The sequence below is a fragment of the Mus caroli genome, unplaced genomic scaffold (genome assembly GCF_978045245.1).
Source record: "Mus caroli unplaced genomic scaffold, Mus_caroli_1 scaffold_4, whole genome shotgun sequence".
Classification (NCBI taxonomy): Eukaryota; Metazoa; Chordata; class Mammalia; order Rodentia; family Muridae; genus Mus; species Mus caroli.
In genome coordinates, this window is record NW_028227259.1 from 96349666 (window position 1) to 96365651 (window position 15986).

General features: G+C 42.8%; 1 protein-coding gene across 19 annotated transcripts in view; it reads right to left on the reverse strand.

Moving 5' to 3' along the window:
- Positions 1–15986, reverse strand: part of Ccdc158 (coiled-coil domain containing 158) — an 87045-nt gene that overhangs the window by 13187 nt on the left and 57872 nt on the right. For 15 of the 19 annotated variants that reach the window (XM_085836879.1, XM_085836866.1, XM_085836863.1 and 12 more), the window contains 6 exons: positions 15577–15669; positions 14606–14731; positions 13708–13856; positions 11226–11285; positions 9010–9069; positions 5103–5170 (listed from right to left, as the gene is read on the reverse strand). In XM_085836879.1, the coding sequence (XP_085693005.1) occupies positions 5103–5170; positions 9010–9069; positions 11226–11285; positions 13708–13856; positions 14606–14731; positions 15577–15669 (556 nt within the window). The remainder of the gene's footprint in view (positions 1–5102; positions 5171–9009; positions 9070–11225; positions 11286–13707; positions 13857–14605; positions 14732–15576; positions 15670–15986) is intronic. The other 4 variants (XM_085836867.1, XM_085836874.1, XM_085836877.1 and 1 more) reach the window with 2 other exon arrangements.

Genomic DNA, 15986 nt, shown 5'->3' on the forward strand with positions numbered 1-15986 from the left:
ACTTGGTTGATTTCGCCCCTGAGTTTGATTATTTCCTGCCGTCTACTCCTCTTGGGTGAGTTTGCTTCCTTTTGTTCTAGTGCTTTTAGGTGTGTTGTCAAGTTGCTAATGTGTGCTCTCTCTAGTGTCTTTTTGGAGGCACTCAGAGCTATGAGTTTTCCTCTTAGAAATGCTTTCATTGCGTCCCATAAGTTTGGGTATGTTGTGGCTTCATTTTCATTGAACTCTAAAAAGTCCTTAATTTCTTTCTTTATTCCTTCCTTGACCAAGGTATCATTGAGAAGAGTGTTGTTCAGTTTCCACGTGAATGTTGGCTTTCTATTATTTATTTTGTTATTGAAGATCAGCCTTAGTCCATGGTGATCTGATAGGATGCATGGGACAATTTCAATATTATTGTATCTGTTGAGGCCTGTTTTGTGACCAATTATGTGGTCCATTTTGGAGAAGGTACCATGAGGTGCTGAGAAGAAGGTATATCCTTTTGTTTTAGGATAGAATGTTCTGTAGATATCTGCCAGATCCATTTGATTCATAACTTCTGTTAGTTTCACTGTGTCCCTGTTTAGTTTCTGTTTCCATGATCTGTCCATTGGTGAAAGTGGTGTGTTGAAGTCTCCCACTATTATTGTATGAGATGCAATGTGTTCTTTGAGATTTACTAAAGTTTCTTTAATGAATGTGGCTGCCTTTGTATTTGGAGCATAGATATTCAGGATTGATAGTTCCTCTTGGAGGATTTTACCTTTGATGAGTATGAAGTGCCCCTCCCTGTCTTTTTTGATGACTTTGGGTTGGAATATTAGATATTATTATTGGAATATTAGATATTAGAATGTCTACTCCAGCTTGTTTCTTCATACCATTTGCTTGGAAAATTGTTTTCCAGCCTTTCATTCTGAGGTAGTGTCTATCTTTTTCTCTGAGATGAGTTTCCTGTAAGCAGCAAAATGTTGGGTCTTGTTTGTGTAGCCAGTTTGTTAGTCTATGTCTTTTTATCGGGGAGTTGAGTCCATTGATATTAAGAGATATTAAGGAAAAGTAATTGTTGTTTCCTGTTATTTTTGTTGTTAAAGTTGGCATTCTGTTCTTGTGGCTGTCTTCTTTTAGGTTTGTTGAGGGATTACTTTCTTGTTGTTTCTAGGGCGTGGTTCCTGTCCTTGTATTGGTTTTTTCCTGTTATTATCCTTTGAAGGGCTGGATTCATGGAGAGATAATGTGTGAATTTGTTTTTGTCATGGAATACTTTGGTTTCTTATGTTATTTGGTTACTTATGTTAATTGAGAGTTTAGCTGGGTATAGTAGCCTGGGCTGGAATTTGTGTTCTTTTAGTGTCTGTATAACATCTGTCCAGGATCTTCTGGCTTTCATAGTCTCTGGTGAAAAATCTGGTGTAATTCTGATAGGCTTGCCTTTATATGTTACTTGGCCTTTTTCTCTTACTGCTTTTAGTATTCTATCTTTATTTAGTGCATTTGTTGTTCTGATTATTATGTGTCGGGAGGTATTTCTTTTCTGGTCCAGTCTATTTGGAGTTCTGTAGGCTTCTTGTATGTTCATGGGCATCTCTTTCTTTAGATTTGGGAAGTTTTCTTCTAAAATTTTGTTGAAGATGTTTGCTGGTCCTTTGAGTTGAAAATCTTCATTCTCATCCACTCCTATTATCCGTAGGTTTGGTCTTCTCATTGTGTCCTGTACTTCCTGGATGTTTTGAGTTAGGATCTTTTTGTATTTTCCATTTTCTTTGATTGTTGTGCCGATGTTCTCTATGGAATCTTCTGCACCTGAGATTCTCTCTTCCATCTCTTGTATTCTGTTGCTGATGCTCGCATCTATGGTTCCAGATTTCTTTCCTAGGGTTTCTATCTCCAGCGTTGCCTCACTTTGGGTTTTCTTTATTGTGTCTACTTCCCTTTTTAGGTCTTGGATGGTTTTATTCAATTCCATCACCTGTTTGGTTGTGTTTTCCTGCAATTCTTTAAGGGATTTTTGTGTTTCCTCTTTTATGTCTTCTACCTGTTTGGTTATGTTTTCCTGCAATTCTTTAAGGGATTTTTGTGTTTCCTCTTTAATGTCTTCTACTTGTTTAGCAGTGTTCTCCTGTATTTCTTTAAGTGAGTTATTAAAGTCCTTCTTGATGTCCTCTACCATCATCATGAGATATGCTTTTAGATCCGTGTCTAGCTTTTCCGGTGTGTTGGGGTGCCCTGGACTGGGCGAAGTTGGAGTGCTGGGTTCTGATGATGGTGAGTGGTCTTGGTTTCTGTTAGTAAGATTATTACGTTTACCTTTCGCCATCTGGTAATCTCTGGGGTTAGTTGTTATCGTTGTCACTGTTTAAAGATTGGAGCAGACTCTGTGTTCCACTCACCCGAAGTATCAAAATCCTGTGGCGGGTGTTGTGGGTAGCTGGCGGGTGTCAGCCGACCCTGCGCTCTAGCTACCCCGGTGCTGGTCTGGCCGGAAGAGGCCTGTGGCCCTACTCAGGCCGGTTTTCTGCTTCCCTAACTAATGTAGTCTCAGTTCCTGCACGCAATTGGATTGGAGCAGAAGCTGTGTTCCACTCACCAGAAGTCTTAAGATCATGTGGCGGGTGTTGTGGGTAGCTGGCGAGTCTAAATAAATCTTAAAAAAAAAAAAAAAAAAAAGAAAAGAAAAAGAAAGAAAAGAAAAGCAAGAGAAAAAAAATGTAACTAGGAGATTCCTGGTACAGAGGAAGACCAGGCAATGGAGTTGAGACTTCTGCTGATTCAAACCACATGACTTCAAACAGCAGATGTGTTCTACTCATAGAAAGAAAATGGCTATATGGGCAAGAACTGCTAAATCAAGCAAGCAAACAAAAGGCAAAAATATCACAGCTATAACATTTAAATAGGTATCCATTAAATTTACAGCTGACTTCTTAGATACAGCAGAAACCCCGAGTGGGGAAAGTTACCCACATTAATAGAGTGATGAAGAAATCCTGACCTGGAATTCTATACTCAGTAGTCCCTCAAAATGAGGATGAAATACCCAATGTCAGGAACTGAGAAAATTTACCACCCTCAGACATACATTAAAAGCACTATGTAAAATTATACTAGTTCGAAAGTAAAGAACCAAGATGTCAGCATATCAAGGTGAATATTAATTAAACAGGAAAATACAAATAACCTGTCCTAAGCCAGGTGTGGTGGCACACACCTTTAATCTGAGAGCTTGGGAGGCAGAAGCAAGTTGAACTCTGTGAGTGTGAAGCCAGCTTGGGCTTCATAAGAAACCTACCTCAAATAACAAAACAAAGCAAAAACAAACAAAACCCTACCTTGTATGGTTTTTGTCAGTTTGACACAACCTAGATTCATCTGAGGAAGGAACCACAGTTGAGAAAATGCCTCCATCAGACTGACCTGTAGAAAAGCCTGTGGTGCATTTTCTTGATTGATGACTGATGTGGGAGGGCCTAGCCCACTGAGGGTGATGTCACCCCTGGAGAGTGATTCTGGGTGCTATAAGAAAGCAGGTGGAGCCAGCCATGAGGATAAAGCCAGTAAGCTGTGCTCCTCCATGGTCTCTGCTTCAGTTCCTGCCCTGAGTTCCTTTGATGATGGACTGTGCTGCAGAATTATAAACCAAATCCTTTCTTCTTCAAGTTGCTTTCAGTAAGCCACGTTTTATCACAGGAATAGGCAGCTAGCTAAGCCGTAACAACCATGTTCATAATTAATGTGCATTACACCAATTGTTGAGAGTTGGAAGGATACTGAGTGGGGTTAAAGTGCTCTATGGTATTCAGAATATGTGAGAAGGCAAAAGTTCTCATTTAGAGTAATCCAATCAGGCAGAGTATTGCTCTCGTGTCATCACTAATCATTAAAGTAACTGTGACAAAGGGCTGGAGAAATAACTCCGATGGTAAAATATGCATTATGCAAACAAGAGTGCCTGAGTTTGATGGTTGGGGCTCACGTAAACTGTAAACCGTGGCATTATAAGCTGGAAATGCCAGCACTGGTCATGCAGAGAAAGAGTCCCCGGGGCTGCCAGCTAACAGCTAGCCTAACTTGGGAGTTTCAGGTGAAACACTCTGTTCCCTAAAGCAGGATGGACGGCATCCTGGGGAATGATACTCAAGGTTGACCTCAGGGCTCATCTCTCACACACACACACATGCACACACACACATGCACACACATGCACGCACACATGCACACACACACACGTTTTTAACTACATTAACACTCTTCTATAATGAAGCTCTTCTCACATAGCACTGGCCAGATTTATAGCCATGTTTTCATTGAGGAACTGTTTGTTTCATTCTTTCCCAGTTGTTTTCTCTTCTGTGAGGTAAATTATGTTTACTGTCTTGCCCTTGCTTCCTAAGGCATCTAATATGCTTTCTATAATTTGTCTTCCTAATGAAGTTTGCTTCCTGTAATTTGTTTTTTGGCTACAGTTTAAGTCCCTCTCTCTAATATTTTCATTCCTCTCTCCCTTTCTGAGTCTGACCACGTGAGTTCTACACAGAGTCTGATCTTTCAGTCTGTCTGTCTCTCTTGTTTTTATGGAGCCACTTTGTACATCACGGGAAATGATATGGAGAGCTTTGATTCTCCCTTTGACTCCAGCCATTCAATGACCACTTCCTTCGCACCTGCTCTGTGTCAGGAAGGCTCTAAACACCCAGGTATGTCAGAAAGGGAAAAACTACTAGGCCTTATTTCCCAGGCCGTGGCACACACTAACAACATGAATTAGTACGTTACATGATATGTTCCAGGATGATGTGTAATATAAGTGGGAAAGGTCAGGGGAACTGGAAAGTGTGGGAAGGTTGTGATTTTTTTTTCTTTTTTTTTAATAATGGTGAGAGTTAAGGGTTTCCGAGAAAGTGACATTTACATTACTTCAAAGAATCTGAGGTGGTTGGCAATGTTGGCACTGTAGGTGCAAGAGCACTAACAGGCAACCAGCCTGGCAGGTTCAAGGTGGGTAAAACTGAACGGGAGCTGTAGGAAGTGAGAGTCAGTGGGGCTTAAACACCGCTGCTGTGTGACTTTGTCTTTCTTCTCTTGGGAGTGAGGCACCTCTGCGGAGTCCACTGAAAACTCACCTGTAGATGTGAACGTGAAGCAGCTAGACGGGTCTTCTAGGTCTCCGGGATGCAGAGGGACGGGCTCTCTGGAAACGTAAGGACAGTGTGCAGGTTAACTTTGCCCATTTGACTACACTGAGAAACACATAGGAGATGATGGAGGCATACAGCTGGGGCAGGGCATCTCTGGGGTTCCCAGAGATGATTGGACTGTGGAGGCTCTCCACGAGTGATGTTGAGGGAGGAGGAAGGGGAGGAGCCTAGTCATGGGAGGTAAGCCACTGGAGACTTGTCTGTGAGGATCCTCCCAGTATTCTCCCCACGTTCTATTTCCCTCTTTTCTATGTATAAACAGTTTTCTCTGTCACATACTCCTATGATGAGTTCTGTCCAAGCACATCCTGAAGCCCAAATAAAATCCTTTCCTCCCTTCTGTTCTTTCTTTCAGGCATAAGAGTTAGAGAGAAGCTAACGTACAGGCCAATGCAAACATTGTTTCCTGAAGCCTAGTACTGAGATATATGGACTAATGGAAGCCAATACAGGCACATGTAGCAGCTTGAAATATAAACTCAAGATGCCCAATCATAACTGTAAGTTGTTAAGGTTATCAAACACCTGTAGTGGGAAAGCCAAAATACATTGTAGTTTTTTATTCAGTACTCAAAAAGGGTTCCCCCCTCCCCCTTTAAGACAGGGTCTGTAGCCTAGGCTGCTCTACAGCTCCCTCAATGTAGCTGAGGATGACCTTGAACTTGTGACCTTCCTGCTCATTCCTGTTGAGTGCTGGGATTATAGGCAGGCAACCCCGGTCTACTCACTAAAATCATATTAATGGAATCTTGGTTAGAAATTTTAATTTTTGTATAATAAAAATTGTAAGTACAGATCATTTTCTCATATATCCTGTAAGTTGCTATTTGAACCACTCATTTAGGAATGAGGTAAGCAGCTGAGTGTGTTGGTACATACCTGTAACCCCTGCCCTTGGGAGGCTAAGGCAGGGGGAGCTGAGTTCTAGACCAGCCAGCACTATATGGCAAACAAGTGACCAGAAAGGAAACGGAAGAAACCAAAGAGAGTTAACAAGAACTCAGCATTAATAATGCAAGGTTACAGAACTCAGATCCAGTCAGATCAGTGGGTGGGAAGAGGCCTGGCCCTGCCCTGCAGTTCTCAGACTGACACTCTGAGTCCTCTGGGTAACTGAGCTTACAATTGGTGCTGGGACACAGGGATGGTACTAGCTTTTCTTCATTGCTGTTAAGTGCTTTAGTCATAGCCATCATTACCCATGGTACAAGTTAAAGAGATGACTGATGTAAATAAGCACTGGGGGTTACTCTGTCAGTTTTGTAGTAACTTTGAGTTACTAGAGAACAAAAGTGGTAAGGCTTAGTAAGAATGTAACTACAGCAAAGAAAAATGGTGTGGCGGCTTCCCAGATGGCGCCTCAGGGAAAACCGCTTGTTCTGAGTTCAGTCCCTGGTCAGACAGTGCAGGGAAAGAACTGGCTCCCACAGGTTGTTCTTCTGACCTCCACACATGTGCTCTGGTACATGCATGCACACACAATCACACACATCACAATAAACATGAAGATTTTTAAAGAAAAAAGTCTCAGTCTCAGAAAAGTGTACAGTGGAGTCCTGTCTTTAGACACCCCAGAAGAGGGCATCAGATCTCATTACAGATGGTTGTGAGCCATCATGTGGTTGCTGGGATTTGAACTCACAACCTTTGGAAGAACAGTCGGCGCTCTTAACCACTGAGCCATCTCTCCGGCCCTCAGTGACATTTTTAAAATAATAAAATAAGTATTGGCATTACTGAAAGAAACAGATTTTTCTAACCACAGAGAAACTCTACAGTGGAGCCTTTGCTACCTAGGGGAAGTAACTCTACCCTATGCCTGTGACTGCTTCCTCCCAGGCAGCTCAGTGTAAGGGCCCAGAGGCAGTACACAGCAGTGGCTACAAACATGTGCTCTGAAGCCACTAGGGCTCAAGTTCAGAGATTACAAGCTGAATGCCCTTGGCAAGTTGCTTACACAATATGATTTTCTTCATTTCTAGCTTAAAAAGAAGATAATAGCTCCCACATACATTAGATAAACAAAATGAGATAACTCTAAAGCAACTAGAAAAGAGGAGAGATAGAATTATAATATAGTTATTATTCATAGCTACAGTATAGTACTATATATCCAAGAAAATAGAAAATCAATAATTTCTGATTAGATGAAAAGAAAAACAGTTAGGAAGATTCAATTTATTGTATTGTGATCAAGACACAGAAACAGTATTTAAGATACTGCCTTGATTCATTCATTAAAAAGTATTTACTGAGTGGATTTTTGGTAGGCGTTGTGCACAAGTACTGAGCACACGGGGATGAAAAAGCTCATTCTTAACCTAGTCAGAGTTACTACTGCTGCCATGAAACACCATGACCAAAGCAACCTGGGGAGGAAAGGCGTTATTCAGCTTACCCTTCTACACCACAGTTCATCACCAAAGGAAGTCAGGACAGGAACTCAAACAAGGCAGAGACCTGGGGTAGGAGCTGATGCAGAGGCCACGAAGAGGTGTTGCTTACTGGCTTGCTTTCCCTGGCTTGCTCAGCCAGCTTCCTTATAGAAGCCAGTACCACCAGCCCAGGATTGACACAACCCACAATAGACTGGGCCTTGCCCCATCAATCACTAATCACCATGTGCCCCATAGGCTTGCCTAGCGGGAGCTTATGGAATCATCTTCTCAGTTGAGGCTCCATCCTCTCTGGCAACTCTAGCTTGTGTCAGGTTGGCAAAACTAGCCAGCACAATAACTAAAAGGTAAGCAGTTTCCACTATGCGATCATTTTCATATTCCCTCTTTTATTCATCTCTCATACAATACATCCCAACCACAGATTCCCTCCCTCCACCCCAGTCTCCACTCCCCACCTCCCTTCTCCCCTCATCCACTTCTCCTCCATTTCCCTTCAGAAAAGAGCAGGCCTCCCAGGGATATCAAATGAACATGACACAACCAGCCATTATTAGAATATCAGGGCTGGGTGAGGCAACCCAGTAGGAGAAAAAGGGTTCCAAGAACAGGTGAATGAGTCAAAGACACCCTCAATACTACTGTTAGCATTCTGTCTAAACTCCACCCAGCAGTTACCTGGCAACAGCCAGGTATGCTCCTCCCCACAGTTGCCTGGCAACAGCCAGGTATGCTCCTCCCCACAGTTGCCTGGCAACAGCCAGGTATGCTCCTCCCCACCGTTGCCTGGCAGCAGCCAGGTAGGCCTGACCCACTATAAAAGGGGCTGCTTGCCCTCCTCCACTTCTCTTGCTCTCTTGCCTCTTGCTCCCCCCTCTCCCCATTCCCTTCCCTCCTCTCTCCACGTGGTCATGGCTGGCCTCTACTTTTCTACTCTCTCCTTCTCTCTGCCTTTCTCTGCCTCTACTACCCTCTTAACTCCCTCCTCATGCCCTGAATAAACTATTCTGTGGCTGGTCCCTCAGAGGGAAGGGATGCCTTGGCATGGGCCCGCTAAGGCATCCCCTTTCCCTCATACCTCACTACACCCCCATAGAACATATTCTTAAACCTCTTCATTTTTTTATAAACACATCACCCATTGTTAGGAGTCCCACAAAAAACATTCTTATACTCTTAAGAAAGATATAAAGATGGTTTATATTTTTATGGGTCATGAAAACAAAAAAGATTTAAGGATTTTCTATACGTTATTCTATAAGCACACATTATAATTTTATGCAACTGAAGAGTCAGGACTGAAATCTGCTTGCTTATATATTCCAAGGGCCTAGGACAGCACATTTGGTACAGTACAGAGTTCATGGCTTTAAGGCAGAGAACTAAACAAAACGGACATTTTATAAGCAGGGGCAGGCAGTGAAGCCATTTCTCACCTGCTCAGAGTCTCACTGGATTTGCTGCCTTCAGTGGACTCCCTCAAGGAGTTGTTGCTCCTGTTGGTAAGAGAAGAGCAGGGATTAAAGATACAATGTTAGAAAGCTGGGCACAGTGGCCAGGCATCACAGCACTCAGAAGGCAGAGGCAAGCCAATCTCTGGGTGTTCCAGGCCACCTTGGCCTACATAGTGAGTTGTAGGTCAGCCAGGGCTACATAGTGAGACCCTGTCTTGAAAAACAAAACAACACAAAAACCACAAAAAAGATAGGTTGTTATTTTCTTATTGGTATAATAAAAGTCTGTAAGAGAAATAGTTTATTCTTTAGTGGAGGAGGGGCTGGGAATTGAACCGAGGGCTGTGTGTAAAAACAAGCTACACTGCAAGGACAATTTATTTTTATATTGATAGCTAGATGTATCATCAAGTGTTAGCTTTAGGATAAAATACATTTTCATTTGAGCACTAATTTTGGGCAGATATAGACAGAAAAGAATGAGGTTGACACTCTGGCTCTTCTGTGAGAGAATTCGAAGTCAAAAGACAGACAGCTGTGGGATGCCTTTCCGTAAAAGGCTCGCTGCCAAGTCTGACAACATGAATTTGATCCCTGGAGTGCCATGGAGAGACTAGACTCCTGCAGAGTGTCTTGTGGCACTTAGGGACTAAAGACAGCTTAGTATGTGCTTGCCTGTCATGTACAAAGCTCTGGCTTTGATCACAAACACCATATAAACTGGCAGTGGAGGCAGGAGGATCAGGAGTTATTCAAGATCACCCATTCCTGGATATACGTAAGATCCTGCCTCGCGATTTTAAAAAGGGGTGCTGGTAATGGTGGAACACTCTAGTTAGATTAGAGCACAGTACATCACAGGGTGTGGCTTAGGGTTATCGTTGCGGTGAGGAAACACCACGGCCAAAAGCAATCTGAAGGAAAGAGTTTATTTTGCTGATACTTTCACATCACAGTTCATCACTGAGGAAAGTCAGGGCAGGAACTCAAGGTAGAAACCTAGAGACAGGAACTGAAGCAGATTTCTGATAGAGAAATCCTGCTTAATGGCTCACTCCTTATGGCTTGCTCAGCCAGCTTTCTTAAACAACTCAGGACCACTTGCCTAGCAATGGTGCCACTGCCTGTGGGTTCAGCCTCCCACATCAATCATTCATCCTGAGAATACCACCTAGGCTTGCATTTCTTAACCGTAGTTTCCTCTCCTCAAGCGACTCTAGCTTGTATTATGTTGACTTAAACTAGCCACCACAGGCTAGTTACTAGAAGTCAGCTTTCGATGCCAGCCTGGGAGATCAGTGTTCATTGCAACAGGCAGTGATGAGACAGGGTTTTTAAAGCAAGGAGTTTTGTGTCCTCTCTGAATAATGACCATTAGACTTTTTTCTTTTGCTCACATTGCTCTCAGAAATTGTCCTTTTTAGAGTTTTTTTAGAATGTTGTAAGTTTTCTTCATTGTAATGATTTCATTTAGAATTCAGCTATTCAGTTGATGAACACAGGATCATCTTTAGCACAATCTTACATTGGTGCTGTTATAACTCCCTTCTGAACCACCTTTCAAAGTTACAGCAGACACTGTAAATACATGTAAATATAGAGAAAGTCCTTTGGTGTGGCATACCATACCCATAGCTCATATGGCTACAGATCAGAGCTTTTATCTGGATGCTGAACATCCTCCTAACCCCCTGAGTTAAATGAAGAATTAAGGCTGGGTCCCCACATTGGAACCACTGGAAGGCAGTGGGCCCTTCAGGAGGTGGGGCCTTGTGTCACCATGAGTGATATCCAAGGGGACTTGTCTCTCTTGCTTCTCAGCAGTGAGGTGTGCAGCCTGCCTCAGAGTCTTACACAGCTTTACCACTGCTATCTGACACCTTCAACAGGGTCCCAAAGCAGTGGGTGTGCCTGACCGTGGATTGGAACCTCGGGGATGTGGGGAACATCAACTTTTGTTCTTGTTAAGTTCCCTCAGGCAGTGTGCTATAATGACAGAAGGCTGAGGCTCACAATCAGCAAGATTTAAAATAGGCAAAGAAGAGAAGAAAATGCTTTCAATTCACTTCGAGAACCTGGAAGTCCCTTTCAGAGTTAAGCCATGGAACAGCTTCCCTTCTCTGAAGCCAATACGCACATCAAGCTCCATGGAAACCGCAGTCCTGCACAACGGCTCAGCCTGAGTCTGATATTCTTACCTGTGGCAGAGCTCTGCTCTCAGACTTGACTCGGTGATGCAGTCTCTTACTCTGTCTTCTCTGTGGAGACAGACAACTCAGTTAACTGAGTTAAACACATGTGCATCTCAGGATTCATCTTTTAGAAACAATCAACTACTCACTGATGCTTAATTTTTCTTTCGGCTACCTACCCATCACTGTATTTAAGCAATCCAAGCAAACCTACCAAGAGCCAGCTAGCTCTGGATTTCAACTCAGACAACGCTTTCTTTCATGAGTTTGTTTTTGGTGTGTAGTTTTTTGTTGTTTTAACAGGTTGGAGCAGTATAGAACTTGCTGGCCTGGAACTCACAATGTAAACCAGGCTGGCGACAATCCTCCTGCCTCTGCTCCATAAGTGCTAGGATTCCAGGCGTGCACCACTACACAGGCTTTCTTGCAGGCATTCTTCAGCATTAGGGAGAAGTCAGACTTTAGTGACAGGGCCATTTGGGGGATTACAGAAAATTCACTGGAATTATCACCAGATACATTTGTTTGATGTAGTCCCAAGTTCAAGGCCACTGGGGACAGCAGTAATGGAAACTGACTGGGGAAGCTATGGTAACCCTCTGCATCATTAGTGCTCAGGACCAGACTTGTGACACTGGCTTGGTTTCATATGAGAAAGGTCAGCCTATGCCGATATTTACTCAGCAGTCAATTTCACCTTACAACACTGCCCATGCACAGAGGGCCTGTTAGAGTACAAGAAATGTGAGAGTGATCGGCATGGCATGGTAGCACATGCACGCTTATAATCCTAACACTCTGAATGTTGAGGCAGGAGGATCAAGCGTTCAAAGCCAGCCTGGGGTAAGACTGTTTAAAAACAAAACAAAACAAAACAAAACAAAACAAAACAAAACAAAACAAAACAAAAATACAGTATGTGGTAGTACACCCTTTAATCCCAGCACTCAGGAGGCAGAGGCAGGCAGGTAACCAGGTTTACACAGTGAATTCCAGCACAGCCAGGGCTACACAGTGACCCTGCCTCATTCCCCCTCACACACAAAAAAGGACGTGTTCTGCAAGTCAAGGATTCTTTGCTGGACTAGCCAACAGCACATTTCTGCCATTGTGTGCCAGAGGTAATGCAGTGTCATGATATCTAAGTGATATATTACTAATGCTGACGTGTGCGTTATTATTACAGCAGTCATATACCAGTCCAGCTAGTGTCAGCGTTTAGATTAAACATCCATGTTCTCAGAATACCTTAAGGAACTGGAAATGAGTTACAGGGATACTCAGAAACTTTTACCTTCATGTATTGCCTTATAAACACATTAATATTACAAAAATTAGATTAATACCAACATGGATACCATGTTAAATGTTTAATATGAGTTTATCTAAATAACTATTTCAGAGCACTTGGAAAGCACATAGGAATTTCACTCATCTCTGTAGATATAGGTGGGGGGGCTGCTGAGCTGACTCAATCTGTTTTGGATGACATTTTTTTTTTACAGATTTATTTATTTATTATTATACATAAGTACACTGTAGCTGTCTTCAGACACACCAGAAGGGGGAGTCAGATCTCATTACAGGTGGTTGCGAGCCACCATGTGGTTGCTGGGATTTGAACTCAGGACCTTCAGAAGAGCAGTCAGTGCTCTTACCAGCTGAGCCATCTTGCCAGCTCTGGATGAGACTTATTAATTTGATATAAGCCATTGTCAAGATCAGCCAGAGACCTGGGCTTTTCTTATTAGCTTATGCCTTGAATGTTCCTAGTTCCCAGTGCTACATAGTTCTAGTTTTGCAATAGACTGTGTGTTGTTGCACACAAATCAGCCCTTTGGGATTTGTTTCTTTTGCTTGTAAGATGGGACAAATACATGCTATCCCACCTTGTACTGTCATGTTTTTTCACCATGCCTCAGAGAGACAAAAGGTGACCAGCCATGTGAGATCTCAGGTGGAGCAGCCATAGGCCATTTCCCCAGGCAGGAGATTAGAAAGGCAACTAAAGCTGAGGGCAGACAGAGTATTGGAAGGGCCCACTAGCCATGGGAGGTTAGAAGCGCCCAGTGTGTGTGCTAGCGAGTGCCCGTCTTTCACCCACTGATCTGAGGGGCTCTGGGTGGAGCTGGGAGCACAGTCTGCCTGAGCTTAAACCGCAGTAGCAAAACCTATGAGCAACACCACCTACTCACAGTGTGTGATTCTCAAGTAAGATTGTGGATGTGAAATCTCTTGGGAATCTTAAGTTACTACAAATTAACACTGACTAACACTGTGCACTGATCACTTTCTGGACTGAATGAGCACTCTTTCTTTTGCTCCAGGGGGCTGGCCTTTTTGCTTTTGCCTAATCTCTCCACCTTCATGCTGGTTCAAAGTTATTTAACCCTTGACCTTCCAAAGGAGCATGTGGACCACTTAATGGTGGCACACTCCTGGGAGGAGCTTTGCCATTGTGAGCATGCAGTCATAGAGAGTCACCTACAGTGCTCCAAGAGATGGAGTCCTTCCATCCTCCTCAGTCTTGCTCAGGGGCATGGCCGGCTCCTCATTGATCACGGTTCTCAACTCCTGCAGGAGCTGCTTCAGGTCCCTCGTTGGGTCCTCCTTCGGTGTGTTGGTTTTTATAGAGTGCTGAGTAAAGCAATGCACACATCAGTACATTATATTCTTTTATAGACAGACATTATGGAAAAGCAGAATAAATGATGGTTTAACTGCAGCGCACAGGTCCATTCCAACTACCAGTCATTTGGCTAGCACCCAGCTTTTATTTCAATACGATTTGCAGTAGTTCTGATGATCCTGTTGCTATTTCAAAGATAGAGCTTTTAAAAGTAAAAGGTTGATCATTGGAACTGATGTATAGAACAAGTCTTTCTTTTTTAAGAGTTAGAGCTGGCTATCAATTATAAGGAATTTGTACATCTTCAGAGAAAGCCTGAATTTATATTGTCCATATTTTTCTTGTGTTTTGAAAGTATAGCCGGGTGGTGGTGGCACACACCTTTAATCCCAGCACTTGGGAGGCAGAGGCAGGCAGATTTCTGAGTTCAAGGCCAGCCTGGTCTACAATGTGAGTTCCAGGACAGCCAGGGCTACACAGAGAAACCCTGTCTCAAAAAACAGAAACAGAAACAAAAACTAAAACAAAAACAAAAACAAAAAAAAAGAAAGTATAAAAAGTTCTGCATAGAATGTCTAAAAATTAATATTTTTGTTACCATCAATCCCAATGATTATTTCATTTTGTCTTTTCTAAGAAAATAATTAATAGTAAAGAGCTTTTTTCAGTCTGGATTCTCATTGCAATGTTCATGATAAACATGACTTTGAAGGTGACGTTTCCCATTCATTTTATAATTACATGACTGGTTACTAACATGAGACAGGAAGCTGGTTGTCGACTGGGAGGATGGTATGTTAGAATGAGACCGAGTCACAGATGCTGGCTGGAGAAGGCGAGGTTTCACTGAAGAATTAGAGGTGTATCCGGGGCCCTGAAGTTCCTACAAATAATGCAGATGTGAGCAAAGTAATGCCAACTTACAGCTACAAAGAATTATGAAATCAAAATTATTTTTTTAACTTCACAGGCAAACCTATTATTAAAACTTTAAAATAATGATCAACTTAAACTATACTTCTGAAAAATATCCACATTTCAGTATAAAAGCACCCTTTTTAAGAAGAGATGTTTCACTGTCACGTAGATTATTCCAAAAAACGAGCTAAACATTGATCCTTTGGGTCTTTGAGTTCATTCAGCCTCTGAGTGTGTAAAACTCTCCCCTTGGGTACTCAAGGCAGGCGCTGGGGGGCACTGTTCTACTTGCTTAGTGTCAAGTAGGTCTAAACTGGAATGCTTCCATGTTATCTTAAATCACAAGGTGGACACACTGAGAAGTAACACCACCACAGACTTCAGAGGCAGATACTGTGGAAACTATCGTTAAATATAAGATATGCAGGGACCTGAGAGTTGGCTCAGATGGTAAAGGGCTTGTGTGCAAGCATAAGGACTTGAACTCCCGTACTCCCGCAACGCCAAATGAGTCAAACGTCTGTCACCCTGTGTAGAGAGGTGGAGAGGCAAGGATCCTGGGGCCTTGCTGGCCAGCCTGTCTGACCTAGTCAGTGAGTGCCAGGCTCAGTGAGAGATCCTGCTGGGAAGTGACTGGGGAAGGAGCCTGACACGGACCTCTAGCCTCTACAGTGATCACTTAAAAACACGCAAATATGAATCCCTCCCCCCTCTCTCTCACACACACAGAATGTATGTAAAGAAAATATCAGAGCATATCAAGCATAGGCATTGTTTCTGCTTAAACATGTATTATGAAAACACCCTTACTTTTACATCCAAAGTGTGCTGAAGTTTTAGACGCACCGATTCCTGTTCCTGGCGCTGTATTATGTCTTGACACTCTGCAAACTGCAAAGATGCCTACAATCGAGCAACCACAAGTGGTTTATCCCCCATTCTTTAGGCACTTTTAATTCATTAACCTGTAATATAGTTTTCAGCTCTTCAAGGAAAACCATCTACCCCAGCACACTGTATTCTAGTGATCCATGTATCTGTCCCATTCAGTCATGTGGTCTATTTTATCCAGTGTACACACAGCATATATGCAGTAATTAGTATGAGTGAATGAATGAAGGGTGAGATGAGCAAAAAGCTTTATTAAAGCATAAAATTTATATCTGGGCTGAGAGGTGTAGGACATAGGAGGTGAAGGCAGAAAGATCAGTATTTCAATG